Below are 14,595 nucleotides of genomic sequence, written 5' to 3' on the forward strand. Positions count from 1 at the left end.
GGAGTAATGGGCTTGAATTGGAGCAAAGAAAATTTCAAAAAACAGTTTTACAGTAAAGATGGTTAAGCATTAAGAATTGCCAGATGAACGAGTAAAATTTTGTCTTGCAGATTTCTAAGAACAGGATAGATAAACGTCTGCAAGAAATAATTGGTTGACTCATGCTTGGGGCAGGGGAAGGTCACCTGCTATTTCCTATGGTTCCGTGTACAAAGAATTACATTTTGCTGTGGAACTTGTTATTTATTTCTCCCTCAGCGTAGAATTTGACTAAAATATATATGTGTGTGTGTGTGTTTTTTTTTTTTTTTTTTTTTCTTTCGTTCTTTTTTTAATCTGAACAGTCTGTATTGGTTGGGTAAGTACAACTGGTGCACTAGATGCTCCTCAGCTTGGGTCCTGTCAGCCTATACAAAATTGTCAATGCTTTGGCGACAAATATGTATTGCAAGAGCAAATGCTCTCTGGCATTAAGGGTCTAGTTGTTGCACAAGACTAGAATGAAGTGTTAACTTCATATTATGACTCATGATGTTTACATCTACAGCTACAGATCTTTGAGAACTTTAAAAGGCAGCTTTAAATCATCCTAGTTATACAGATGAAGGTCAAGACCTGTGTGTTACACCTTGAGGTTGCAGAGGGAGTCAGTGACAAAAGAAATCCCTCTTTTGCAGGCAGAAAGCCTTATGATGTATTGTAGTCACCATACAGGTTCAAACCTGGGGTTTATTGGGTGCTGTAGTCTTTCTCAGAGGGTTATTGGTCCCAGCTCAGTTCCTCATGTGTAAGATGCCACAATGGCCACTTACATGGCAACTTGTCTGCTCTATTTGGATATTGAATTAATGCATGATACCTTAAGTATCCCTTCCAAAGCATTATATTGTAATTAATCAGAAAAATCTGGAAACTATTTATAAATGGCTTATTCTTTTTAAGCTTTGGGCATTTTTGGTCTCAATGGCTTCCCCTGGAAATAAAATCCACTGTTTAATCACATACTGTTTGCAAAATGCAGTGATGTTCCCTCTAGTTTCTATGTGGGAGGCAATTTGTAGCTTTCTTAAGGGTAATTAAGATCAAAATCTGATTTTGTTGAGAGATAGTATGGGATGCTTTTTGCAAAAGCAGGCCTTCTCATGCTGGAATACTTATCGATTCTGATTGTAATAACACCTTTGCTTAAATGCAGGCTGCTTTATATAGGTGTGTTGATTTTATTGGCTATAGTATTCATATTCATTCCAAACTATTCTAAATGCTGCTGAACAGCTGTTTTCTTCTCTTTTAAGAAGGGCTTCAGTGATGGGTGAAGTCACTTGTGTGTGACTATGGGAGTTAAGTTTCTGAAATACTTTGAGGGGAAAATTTGAATTTAAATGTAACTTTTATGATAGATCTGTACAAAGTACATAGTCATAATTGTTTTTCCATTGTAATGATTATGTATTTCATTTTATTCAACAGATCTTGGGCAATCAATTTTTTACACTACTACATGCTTGCTTCCTTTTCTCAATGATGATATTTTGAGTACTTTACCCTATACAATGATTTCAACATTAGCTACCTTTCCTCCATTTCTGCACAAGGATATTATAGAGTATCTCAGCACATCTTTTCTGCCTATGGCTATCTGTAAGTAGAACTTACTCTAGTATTGTTATGTTTCAGAAAAGTGGTACACTGCTATAATGTCAGACTGTAAGAGTCAGTGTGATCTGTCATAGAATTGTTATGTGACACCAATATACTGTATGTATACAAAAACAATTCCATGGAACTATTTTCAAAAGGAAATACTTCATATGTATGTATTATGATGTATTGCTGTGAATTCTTTCTTCACTTAAAGAGTGAAGATAAACTGTAAAGAAATACAGTTTTCAGACTAACAAAACTTTCAGTGCTGGTAAAGGGGATCTTGAGTACAGAATTGATGGGCAGAACGCTGCTAAAGTGATACATGCAATAGCAACATGTATAATTTTTGCATTTGCACTAAATGTGGATGTACAATAATGACTCTTATCAATGTAATGATACCATGATCAATGATACCATGATGAATTTCTGGTTTTCTCTTTCTCTCTTTTTTTCCATTTAATTTCTGTACTAGATAGTAGTGCACATCTTTGGTCCCTAAGTATTAAAATTGAATCTGACAGTGGCTTCCTCTTTTCTTTTGTTTTGTTAATTTTCCCCTCAAGGTGTGATAGGACTTTGTAATTTCAGAATTCCTGAAGACTATGAATCCTGAAGTGTGTTCTGAGTACCCATCTTTGTACCTGATAAAGCTTGATGGGCTTACAATAGTAGCAGAGAGATTTAACCATGTTCTGCAGACAAAAACATTAAGTTTAAAGTCAGTTTTACCCAACAGATGTTTTATTGTGAGGGTGATCACTGGAACAGGTTGCCTGAAAGGTTGTAGATTCTCAAAATGCAGCTGGACGAAGTCCTGAGTACCTGTTCTAGTTGACCTTTCTTTGAGCAGGGGGCTTGGACAAGATGATCTACAGAGGTCTTTTCCAACATCAGCCATTCTGTAATTCTATGAGAATGTCTCCTCCTTACCTGCATAGCAGACCTTTATGGAAAAAACATGAATTTTTGTACAAAGATCTCCAGTGATGCCACTGAAGAGCATGGAAAATGTTAGAACAAAGAAAGAAGTGTGGTCCAGTGTTTCAAGACTAAGATTTTGTGGAAACTTACACGTAAGGTTTTCTTTGGTCAGTGTTCTTTGGAGAAGTTTCTCCAAGAAGGTCCTCTTTGGATTAAGAGCAGAAAGTTGCACTAAATGTGTTCTCCCCATTGTTGCACTAAATGTGTTTTTCCCAGCTCAGAGGAGCTGATGTAGGTAATCTTCACATCTCCAAAACTATTCTCCAAAACATCTGATTGAGCCAGATCCATAGCTAACATAAATAAATGCTTTGCCCTATTGTGTGTGGATGACTTTCAAAAAAGGTTGAGGTGTAATTAAGAGAGCCATAGCAATGCTGGGACATGTGGAGAAATACCAGACAGAAAAGAGAGAGTCTCCCTTTTCCAGTCATGTGTGTTCTTAAATAGCATCCTGGGCTTTCTCTACTGGGAATGATCTGTCCCTTCACAAGGCAAGTGTAGAACCTTTCCTTTTCCTTGTGTTCAGCTCAGAATCAACTGAAAGGGAAGGGTGCAAGAGATTGTATAAGCAGCTGAAGAGCCAGATGGGAGGGATGAAAGGATCTCACTGAACTGTTAGTTACAATTATGTGCTTCTATCCAAAATGCTGGCAGACAGGCTTGGGATAGAGCTGTAGAATGCGAATGGGGAAGATACGTTCCACATTTCTGTGTAGGAGGTTGCCTGCAAAGCCATATTGCCATGATACAGTTCTGCAAATAAACACCTACACTGTGCAGGGTTATTCCAAGTTCCATATTCAACTATTACTAGTTGATACTAACCATGCAGTAGCAAAGGAGAAAGAACTCAAGCCCCTTTCAGTGAGGTCGTTACAACAGCTTAGCTGCACTGCAGTGCTACTGTGTATCCTTAGCACAATTCACAATAACAAGGGGGAATGATTTTTCTGGTATGTAGCTCTAACTGCAATTCATACCATGTGGTCCCTGAGAAGTAATCTGTGCCATACGCAACAGCCATCTACCGCCAGCACCAATCCTTCATCCGTATACCTCAACAGCAGGCTTTCTACGTTTCTTGTTTCCTTACCCTCTACTTTCTCCTCGCCTTTCCTATGATCCAAGTAGTAGGTGCATGTGACTATATGACTGAAATTGCTCTGACCAGTCTGTGGGTTCTGAAGCAGAATGCCTCAAAAGATCACCTTTTTGGGTTGATGTAGCTCTGAGGAAGAAATCTCACTAATCTGAGAGACCAGGTGTGTGGTCTGTGAAGCAATGCCATTTTCTTAGTCATATTTTTCTCGTAGGGGTTTCACCCCCACCAATACAGAATGGTTCTGTTTATTTTTTTAATTACATGGTACCTTAGAATTTTTTTTCATCACTTGGAATCAGAGTTATATGCTCTTTTTGCCTATTTTTCCTTGTACACTAAAAAATCTTTTTTTCTCCTTTTCTTTTAAGTGGGCTCCTCAAAAAGGGAAGGTGTTCCAGCACATGTCAATTTATCTGCATCATCAATGTTAATGATTGCAATGCAGTACACATCAAACCCAGGTATGTAAACATGCAGTATGGTATAATCCTCTGTGAAACTATGAGTCATGAAGTTCTGTGACAAATGTAATCAAAAAAGTTCAGTGATATAAAATTCCATCTCACAATCCAGTGCAGGATAAAAAATAAATGGTTTCAGTCAAAACTTGTATTTCTGAGCATTATGCTTGAAGTCATCATTATGTAGATAAGATCTCATTGTGGTGAAGAATTAGGATTGGACCCAGGATTGAAGAGTCTGGTCTTCTTCTGCTTGACATCAGAAAATAGTGTTGATTTATAATGTCAGTGTTGGAGGGAAATCGCTATTAACTTTTACTATGAAATTCTATACTCAAAGTTTGTCTTACGTTATGATTCATATCCCACCAAGTTCATGACTGATACCATTTTTCAAAGATGGCAGGTAATGCTGGCTGCAGGCTCAGAACAGAACTATCATTAATCTAATTGTAATTAGAAGTACCTAACCATAAATGCCATTCTCTCACTTCAGTGCAACTCCAGTTAATTCAGTGGGGTCACACAACCAAAACAAAACAAAATTTAACCTGAGGTATCTGTCATATTTCATAGTAGTCAACTACCTCCCATTTTATGTTTTTACTTAACTGGGTAGATGGTGTGTGTGAGGAGGAACCCCACACTGCTGTATGTGCATGAGACGTGTCACGTCATGCTACCCCTTGGCACGCAAAGGAATGGTGTGCTGTCATGTGTGACTTCTATTGCTGCCTTACGATGAATGACAAGATACACATTTACAGCTTTATACAGTGCCAGAAGGACAAATTTTAAGTGAATTAGCAGATATTCCTAAATGAGACGTATCCGAAAAAGATCTCTGTTGCTCTACAAAGAGCTGTAGCATTGTAAGGCTTCTCAGCTTACTGCATTTCTTGACAGAAACAAACTAGTAATATTTTATTTCTGGTCTTTTGTAATAACTCTCTGGGCAGTGATCCTTCAGCAAACCCTTTTAAATAAGAAGTAATTAAATTAAATGTAGAGTTTTGGACTGTCAAAGCAAAGCCCGTAAGTTAATTACATCACTTCTGTAACTTGAGTTTCCACTTCAGTATTATGTCTATACTTTCTTTTCTCTCTTAGTGTATCACTGCCAGTTATTGGAATGCCTCATGAAATATAAACAAGAAGTATGGAAAGTAAGTTTCTGATCATATATACATCGTGGAAATTACTGGATAGTAATGAAAACCAGATGACTTGAAAATTGGACTGATTATGTGCCAAGAATTCTTAAATGATCTTTATATCCAATCTTCCTGAGTTATGGAGAGGAAGGTCCCTCTGATTTTTAGTTTACAGAAGCAGCTCTATCTTTTGTAGAACAAAGCCCTTTTTTCCTACATACTACGTAGCCATGGCTCCAAGTGGCAGAAATTTTAATAACCACCAGTCTTCTCAGTTCATGTGGGACTGAACTTTTCCAAGGACTCTGAGTGAATATTATGAGTATGTGAATCAGAGAAGGAACCAGTTATTTAGCAATAGCACAGATTGTTGCCCCATGGCTAGACAGAGGCTTCATTCACTATATGTTAGTGTGTGGGGGGTCATAGCTTTTGGATGTTTCATTCCAACTCAGAGGCCAGTTGTAAACATATTGTTGAAGTTTGTAATCTAGTCTACTTGTAAGAGGTTACAAAAGAAAATTTGTAGGGCATGAAATGACTATTTTATTTGTTCAGGTATCTTTCTGAAAGAAAATAATACATACTGAAGGGTGTTTTTTACCTTGCAAAATAAACATATTGTACATGTCTCTCCTTAGGATTTGCTATATGTCATAGCCTATGGACCATCTCAAGTTAAACCTCCAGCAGTACAAATGTTATTTCACTATTGGCCCAATTTAAAACCCCCTGGGGCAATCAGTGAGTACAGAGGACTGCAGTACACAGGTCAGTGCAGCTTTTTTGTATAAACCAAAATGAACATAAAGTAAATGGTGTGATAAGAAGAGATTGGACTGTGCACTTAGTCACATGGTCTGAACTTTTGGGTAGACCTGTGTGGTGTCAAGAGTTGGACTTGATGATCCTTAAGGGTCCCTTCTAACTCAGGATATTCTATGATTCTATGAATCTATAATTACATGCTTGCAGTTTTAAAATGTATTTTGAAAACTTTTGTTCTGTAAATTGGTAATTCTGTAAGTATATCAATACAATATCTATTTGTCTGTGTTTTCAAAAGATGCTATGAAAAATAAAAAATGTGATTGTGGCTAATAAGTATGTTGTGTTACTCCAAATGCTAACTAAAGCAGAACAGAAGAAATAAATACAACATTCCAAATGGTCTGTGAAACTGCTTTCTTTGCCTCAAAAGGGTTCTGACTTATGCTCCTTTCAATTATGGCTTTGATTGCTTTTGTTGTGCCAGCTTCTATCTCTGCTGCTGTTGCTAAGGCTCTTTATCTGGCTGTTATTGTCAAAAAAAAATAAAAAAAAAAATCAGGTGATGTCAGGTGAAGCCAGTATAATGGATAAGTTCTCAAGGCTGAATATAGTGAGAGAAAATGTTAGACAAACTCAGCAGTGTAGCTGGAGCTGAGAAGGCAGACAGTACAAAGTCCTTTGTCTACCAGACTCTCTAAAGGTGCTGATGGGGTTATGCTTCAGTGGTTGTGACTCTCCAGCAGCAATTCAGAACTTACTTTTCCCAATTGAATGTCTCAACCTGTCAGTTTCAAACAGTCTGTTGTGTAGCATATGTTCATTTTTAAAATTTACAGAATACAGTATTTTAAATAATGAAAATGAAGGATTGAAAGAGACCTTAGAAGACCCACTAGACTAACTCAAGTACATCTAGGAAGTTCCTGATAGAAGTTTGTACGTAAAGCCTTCTCTTGAAAGGTTGATAGATTTTCTTGACATTTTTTTAAATCATATTTCTTTTACTGCTTTTTATCTCTTGTTTCATGGAACCAGGTCTGTAAGCTAAACTATACCATCTGACCCCTACATAGCACTGGGTAGACTGGAATCATCTTTTTCTATATAAGTTTTCTGTTAATGTATCCCAGGAAGAGTTGTACGTTTTCTGCAATTGCATGGCATTTTTTCACTTCAGGGTATTTCATAAGGCATCCAATTGATGCTGCTGAAACACACCTTTGTTGTTTACTTCTTGTCATTGCAAAAATAAGTCTCCTGTGGCTAAACTGTTCTTCCTTTATTATAATTGTTTTCATTTAGCCTGTGAATGTTATTCAATGTATTGAGTTACTCCTACTATTCTGCTCTGGGAGGGGAACAATAATTAATTAATTCAAAACATAGTGAGATGAGGAAGGGCCTACAAAGGTTATGTCTATGTCTTTCTTTTTTCTTTTCTTTTTAGGTTGTTTATTGTAGTTATTAGGCTTCCTGAGGAATGGCTAGGTATTTTCTTGTATTTATGTAGTACTTATACAAGAGGATCTTGTTCTGTATTGATACCACTAGACACAAAGAATACAAATACCTTTTCTCTGTTGATTAATCTGCTGTATTTTGGTTTTGCAGCCTGGAATCCTATTCATTGCCAGCACATTGAATGCCACAATGCGATTAACAAACCGGCTGTGAAGGTACTGCTGTTTATTACGAGGTCAAATTTGAGTATCTGGAGGCAGGGGAGATTGCACTTTGCCCCAGCTGTATGACCTAGTGATGTGCAGATGACTTAAGGGCAGTAGCTAAGGGTACAGCAAAGCCTTTCAACACTGAAGGTGCCAGAACTATCTGAATATATTCTTTGGATGCCTAAAGCAAGATAGAGTATTTCCTTCAACAACTGTGTGTCAAGTCGTGATACTAAACATGAGTGGTTACAGAGCACTTCATAAAAATTCTAAGCTGGCTTCTGGCTAATCCATTTAAATGTTTTCCTGAACACATGTATGTGTGTAAAATATATACGCAAATCTTTTTATATACATGAAATATTACATCAGTTACATAGGTATATGTTCACCTTGTTATCAGAATGAGGCTATACAATGCATCTACACTTATTCCTTTGCTTGGAATGTGTCTGAAAGCAAATGGCTACAAGGCTTTACTTGCCTCTTTTACAGCCAATGTTTAAGAGGGGGTAAATGATAGCTTTCCTGCTAATACACAAGATAACAAGCAAAATGGTTTGCCCAGGATCATAGAGCTATTCAGTTGTAGTGACAAGAATAGAATCCCAAGTCCAGTGCATTCTACATTTTGGCATACTAATTAGTTAATTAGATTTGGATATACTTAAGTATGTAGATACAACCAATTTTCCCAGCATCAGTTCATATAGTAACATAATTATATTAGTCAAAAAGTTCTTCAGTTAGCCTTTTCCAGAGGTTGCTATACTGATTGTCCTAATGGTGATGCATCCCACAAGCCCTGCAACGGACCACTTTGATGCCCACTTCAATTATTCTCTGTGATCCCTTTCCATAGGAAGAAAAGCTGGAAGGTGTTGCTTCATGTTGTAATGATCACTACAATGAGACTAATCACTGAGCAGAGCAAACCAGAAGCAGTCATGCTTCTGTTGTGTGACTGAAGCAGTCATGATCTGTCACCACGTGGAAGAATGCAGCCTGTTGTCTATTGGATAGACAAACGTAAATTTGATTTACAAAGATGAGAAACATTCAAAAAGGCATTTGTCTTTATAAAGCACTTTGGTGGAGTAAGAAACATTTTAAATGGTTAAGATACTGTGTATGCATGCTACTTTTCAACTTTTCCTTAAGTAGTACAAAGTGCTTAAACAAATGCATGTTTAAGCATATTGGCCTGTAATTGACTGACATGTAGAAGGATAAAAGCTAATGCAAGACGAGGTACATTCTTTTTAAGTTTGGACATAAGTTTTAAGTTTGGCAGCCTATGCTGCCAGGGTAGCTACTGGTCCATAGTCTTTATTCTGTCACTGGAATTGTGCTGGGTAGTTAACAGCTATGATGACTGAAAATTAGATTTTGCTGGAAGAGGCATATATTCAGAGAGAGAAATCTGGACTTTTACCTTGCCTTGCCATGAGCAATGGGTCTTCTCAGTGACTGAGTCTTGGAAAGAATAAAAAGTGTGTTGTGACTATGTAATGTTAATACATATGAATGTATAACACAAAAGATACTTGTCCTTGAGAATGTGAATATCCAATATTGATATTGGAACATGCCTTGTTCTTTTCCCATAGGCTCTCATTTTCAGTTACATCCTTTTCTTTGTTAGAAATGACTTGAGATTCTCTATTGCCATATGCTTGGTATCATCTTTCTGAATACTAAATGCTCTAAACAGTTACCAAAATGTTAATTACATATTTTGTACTAGCATTAATGCATCAAACACTTCCTCAGTGAAATCCCATGGGCAGATGTGTTAATCCTTTTCCTTCTCTGTGTTTCAGATGTGCATTGATCCATCCTTGTCTGTGGCTTTGGGTGATAAACCACCTCCCCTTTATCTTTGTGAGGAATGCAGCCAGAGAATTGCAGGGTAGGTATATATACTAAGAGACAGAAAATGATCAGGTATTGTCAGTTAAACGTTGCAGTTCAGAACAGTCTGTTACAGAAGAGTGTTTGGCTTTTTTTTTTTTTTTTTTTGTATGATTAGCATATGATTTGTATAGTTAACCCCACGTGAAATAAATTGAGCATAGTGAAACTCAGTATGAATAAGGATTACAGAAACTTACCCCACATGATTAGCACTTCTAGCTTGGACAGTAATGAGCCTTAAAGTTAAGATCTCTGAATGAATAGATAGTGTGAGATGAATTAACTGTGATAGGGGAATCTTGTTAATGTGCAAGCTTTTGGTTATTAATTATTTTCTTTCTCCACATCTTTTAGTTGTCATTAAAAGTATGTTACAATGAAAGATCACAGAGACTTTGTTGCTCTTCTGTAGTATGTGCTTCAGATTATTCTCTATCACATACTGTGAAGCAGCAGAATAAAGAATTAAAACTGGTCCAAGCCTGTCCAGTTCATGAAAGGACTATATCCTGAAATTAATTAACCTCACTTACTTTTTTTTAATTGGAAATTTTATACACGTTTTTTTTTTTTTACAAGATCTACTAATACTTAAGGTGACTTCCAATCATTAGTTCCAATGGGCAAGGTTACAGTTAGTTCAGAATCTATATGTACATTATTGTTTTTGTTGTTCGGCCTCAGTTTAACAGACACCTTTGCATCATACCAGCTGCAGGAAGGAGCAGTATTGTGGAAATCATTTTAGTTTTTTAAGTTACTGATTTAAAGCTGCAGGTTAAGTAATTGAATTTAGTAGAAGTGTAGCTTCTGCGGAGACTTACAGTAAATGGTACAAGTACAATTTTTTTCCATGTTTGTCTTTCACTCTTCACTATCATTTCTTAGTCCTCAAACTTTCAGGGTGCACACTATTTTCATTCAATAAATTAGTGACTTAAAAGTAATTTTTAAAAGCTTTGAGCATGAAATATCAGTCTCAGAGTGGTAATTTTCAATAAGTCAGGCACAACAGAGAGAAGTAATGTAAAACAGCTTGCAATTTATGAAACCATGTAAAAATGCTTCTTCAGAATAAAGTCATCCTACCACATTAATTTAGGTAACTTTCCTATGTGCAAAAATAAATGAATGAAAAAGAAATGAAAAGCTAATTAGATATATAATTTTTATAGGGATCACAGTGAATGGTTGATTGATGTTCTTCTACCACAAGGTAAGAGGTATTTCAAGGGTAGGTGCAAACTAAACATAATTGTACAACCCTATCCTCACTGATTTTTTCTGCATACTGTATTACTTGAAATGCTGCATTCTATTTTAAAGGAATATTGTAGAATTTTGAAGTAGCTTGTATTTAATGCTGCTTTATGTCTTTAAAGTACTATAGAGAATTAACTAGTCCTCTACTTGAAATAGTATGCAACTCGTCATGTGTGAGTAAACGAAGACAATTGAATAGATTTTCAATTCTTGAAGTGTCCATAAGTGGGGCCAAATTTTTTAAAAGTATCTGTGTCCAAAAATGGTCTGGTTCTTTTGGTAACCTGGCTTTGATTCTAGAGCTTTTAAGGCTTCAGAAAATTGACTGCATGAACAGAAAGTTTTAGAGAATACCAGAAAAGGATATAAAATATTTTTCATTGATCCACTCATGGTCCATTGACCAGTGAAAGTGTTTGGTATTATCTACCAGAGTGCAGACAAAACTTGTTGACAGACTAAGTAGAATTTCCTGGGCTTAAAGGAGAGTCACATATTCTCTAAATTGCAGTTTTCAAGGGCAGAACAAAGACACTCCCCTCCCTCTCTGTTCTGCAAACTGAAAAGTTTTAGGCAGTGGAGATTTTTCTTGCCATCTCTTTACACTTGTAACATAATCCAGATTACAGAATGTTTAATTTATTTAAGGGAAGTACTCAGCCACCTACATTTACTGAATCGGATATTGCTGGGGCAAACGACTGTGTAGGTACTGACTACAGGTTGAATCTGAAAACATTTCTCTGTGGAGTTAGGGGCCACAGACATGGTGGCTACATCTACATTGTGAGTCTAAATGCACTAATCTTTCTTCCTGCCAGCTTTCACAGTCAGTGTAGGCACATCTGACCCATGTCTCTCACAGTATGCCAATCACATTAGCATACCAACAGAAGTACTGTTACAAGTCTGTCTATGAGGCAGAAGCATGAGCAAGGTGGATGGGATGCACAGCACACCACACTTAATTTACCAAGGCTGTTCTTTCATTTCAGTGCAGAAATAGCTAGTAAGCCCAAGTATACAGTATCATACCTCATGCAATACAAAAGATTTAGAGTTTTCAGTTATATCTGGAAGCACAAGTTTAGCCTCAGCGACTTCCTTGCAGCAATTCCATTTTGCCATGGTTGCCATAGTAAAACAGAAGGATCGTCATTCTGTGTTGATGTTTTGTATGCCTTCCCCTTACAGCTGAAATTTCTGCTATATGTCAGAAGAAGGTAAGATAAAGTCATTTGTGTGATGGGGCATGATTTGATGTTGTGTGTAATGTCATTCCATTCCTGTGTGGTGCATTCTTTTTTGTACCATTCCAAATTTTCACAATTTATCCATGTATGCATTTGTTGGTGGATGGGAATGATTTAGCAGCAAGACTTCTTTTTGTTTGAACTACTGATATTTGATTGGAGTTGAAGGTTTTTATTGAAGTCATAATTAGTAAGGCAATCTAATTATGCAGTTGAGCTGAGTTGTGATTCTAAGTCTGCTTCTGAGGAAGATACAGCACAAGATGAATTTTAAATCTAAGTGTTTTATATGTTCTTGTCTTTCTGAAGTCCCGGGTTAATCCAAAGTTGGACAAAACTCCTATTGTAAATAGTAAATAGTTTTAAATATATGGACTGAAAGTCTTCAATGCTGTAAAAAGACTGCTGACAAAAAGAATCTGCTTGCAAAACATACCAGCTACTATGATTTAATAACAGTTTAATAATGAGGATTACAGCATATAATATATTGGAGATGTGGTGTGGTAAAGAAAGTTTTTATGTTGGGCCAGATTACCAGAGGGCAAAAGTGAAGGTAGAGCATATTTCAGAGGTTTGGACAGTTACTTATGATAAGCCAGATTCTTACGTAGAGTAAACTGATGTGTCAACATTGATTATACTCCTAAGGATCTGTCAGTTGCCATATGAAACTTAGAGACATTACAAGCAGAGGTTAAGAGATCTACTGTAAAATTTAAAGGTTGCTCCAAGCCAGAAAATAGAGGTTGATGACTTAACTTTTGGTTTGGCCTGTTCCTGAAGAAGAGCAATCGTGACATTTAAGTCCAGGCCCATCATTAAGGGCTGAGCTCCTCTTGGAAGCTCAGTGACACTTGGTTCAGGATTCTTACACATTTGTGCTTATGCGTAGTGAATTTGGAAAGAGCCAGCACTTGAGCCAGTTCCTCACTGCAGACTCTCATCACTGCTTTCATTTCCACTGCCTGATACTTGTGTCCTAATAAAATCTCTCTATTTTGCAGAACTGTAGTTCCCATGTCAGAAGAGCTGTTGTTACGTGCTTCTCAGCAGGATGCTGTGGCCGCCATGGCAACAGGCCAGTGCGCTATTGCAAAAGATGCCATTCAAATCATCACAGCAGTGAAGTTGGGGCAGCAGCAGAAACCCACCTTTACCAGACCTCACCACCCCCAATCAATACACGGGAGTGTGGGGCAGAGGAGCTTGTGTGTACTGTAGAAGCTGTCATCAGGTAATGTTATTGGTTATTCAGCATAAAAATGTAAAGCAGGATTGGGTTTTTATCTAAATATTGTCTGCATAGTGCCAGGGTGCAGAACTCCTGCTGCTGTAAGCAGAGCACCAATCATCTGGGAGTGTTGTCCTCATGGAAGTGTTCAGCCTTCAATCTAATCTTACTTTATTACTGTTCTCAGGAAAATGTTGACGTCAGATGTCTTCATCTATAATTATCCTTGATTAGATACCTGTATCCAGTGCAGAAAGGCTGTATTCACTGACCACAAACTTGTTTTGTAGCTTGCTGAAAGAAGCAGAGTTCCATGCTGAGCAGAGGGAGTATGAGCTCAACCGCAGGAGGCAGATGGGCCTCTCTTCTTCCCATCACTCCCTGGACAACACAGACTTTGATAATAAAGATGATGACAAACATGACCAACGCCTCCTAAGCCAGTTTGGAATCTGGTTCTTGGTAAGAAAATATTTTTCTTCTATTTCTGAAGCCTGGATGTTATCTCTGTCTTTTTTTTTTTCTTTTTCTTTTTTTTTCCCCCCATTGTCTGAATTTTAGTTGGATACTTTTCTGATTTGTAGGAAAAACGGAGTTCTGTGATACTCTCGGACTTGGAGATTACAGAACTGGTTTGGATGGACCTTCTGAATCCTCTATTGAGTGTATAATAGCTACTCACCCTCTTCAGCTTTTTATTATCTCTCTGTCTTCTGAATGTCATTTGCTGAATGTTCTCTGCTGAATGCCATTATTTTAACCCTAAGAGGCAATCCCCTTTCCTTTTTTCTTTTTTGGATTCAGTGCAGAACCTGACTTGAAAGTTTCTCGTCTCTAGATGGTAGTAAAAGCTCATCAGTAGATCATTATGGGTTTAGCAATGTGGTTGGTCTGTGAATTCATGTACAAACTTGGTCTCAGCTTTGGGACAGGTTTACAGTAAAGATACTGTTCCAGAAAAAAGTAAGTTAGGAGACAGAGAGAAGACTACTGTTAATCATTCTGTGAGAATTTTTGAGGTCTTAAAGCTCATATTCCTGCCCTAAATGAGGACAAATATATAACCCTTTTGTAAAGCAAAGATCGCTTATACCAAGTAAACATCCTCTTTCAGATTTTTTGAAACCTTTCATTTG

General features: G+C 37.1%; 1 protein-coding gene across 10 annotated transcripts in view; it reads left to right on the forward strand.

Moving 5' to 3' along the window:
• UNC79 (unc-79 homolog, NALCN channel complex subunit) overlaps nucleotides 1-14,595 on the forward strand; it is a 103,124-nt gene that overhangs the window by 12,289 nt on the left and 76,240 nt on the right. For 8 of the 10 annotated variants that reach the window (XR_014693295.1, XM_084519949.1, XM_084519952.1 and 5 more), the window contains exons 4-13: nucleotides 1,471-1,641; nucleotides 4,105-4,197; nucleotides 5,308-5,363; nucleotides 5,993-6,122; nucleotides 7,734-7,798; nucleotides 9,616-9,704; nucleotides 10,885-10,925; nucleotides 12,167-12,195; nucleotides 13,233-13,462; nucleotides 13,750-13,921. Coding sequence is in view for 9 of the 10 variants with exons in the window: in XM_084519949.1 (XP_084376075.1) it covers nucleotides 1,471-1,641; nucleotides 4,105-4,197; nucleotides 5,308-5,363; nucleotides 5,993-6,122; nucleotides 7,734-7,798; nucleotides 9,616-9,704; nucleotides 10,885-10,925; nucleotides 12,167-12,195; nucleotides 13,233-13,462; nucleotides 13,750-13,921 (1,076 nt within the window). In the remaining variant the exon portion in view is untranslated. Of the gene's footprint in view, nucleotides 1-1,470; nucleotides 1,642-4,104; nucleotides 4,198-5,307; nucleotides 5,364-5,992; nucleotides 6,123-7,733; nucleotides 7,799-9,615; nucleotides 9,705-10,884; nucleotides 10,926-12,166; nucleotides 12,196-13,232; nucleotides 13,463-13,749; nucleotides 13,922-14,595 lie in introns of those variants that run through there. The other 2 variants (XM_084519950.1, XM_084519957.1) reach the window with 2 other exon arrangements.

This window comes from Aythya ferina (genome assembly GCF_964211825.1).
Source record: "Aythya ferina genome assembly, chromosome: 5".
Classification (NCBI taxonomy): domain Eukaryota; kingdom Metazoa; phylum Chordata; class Aves; order Anseriformes; family Anatidae; genus Aythya; species Aythya ferina.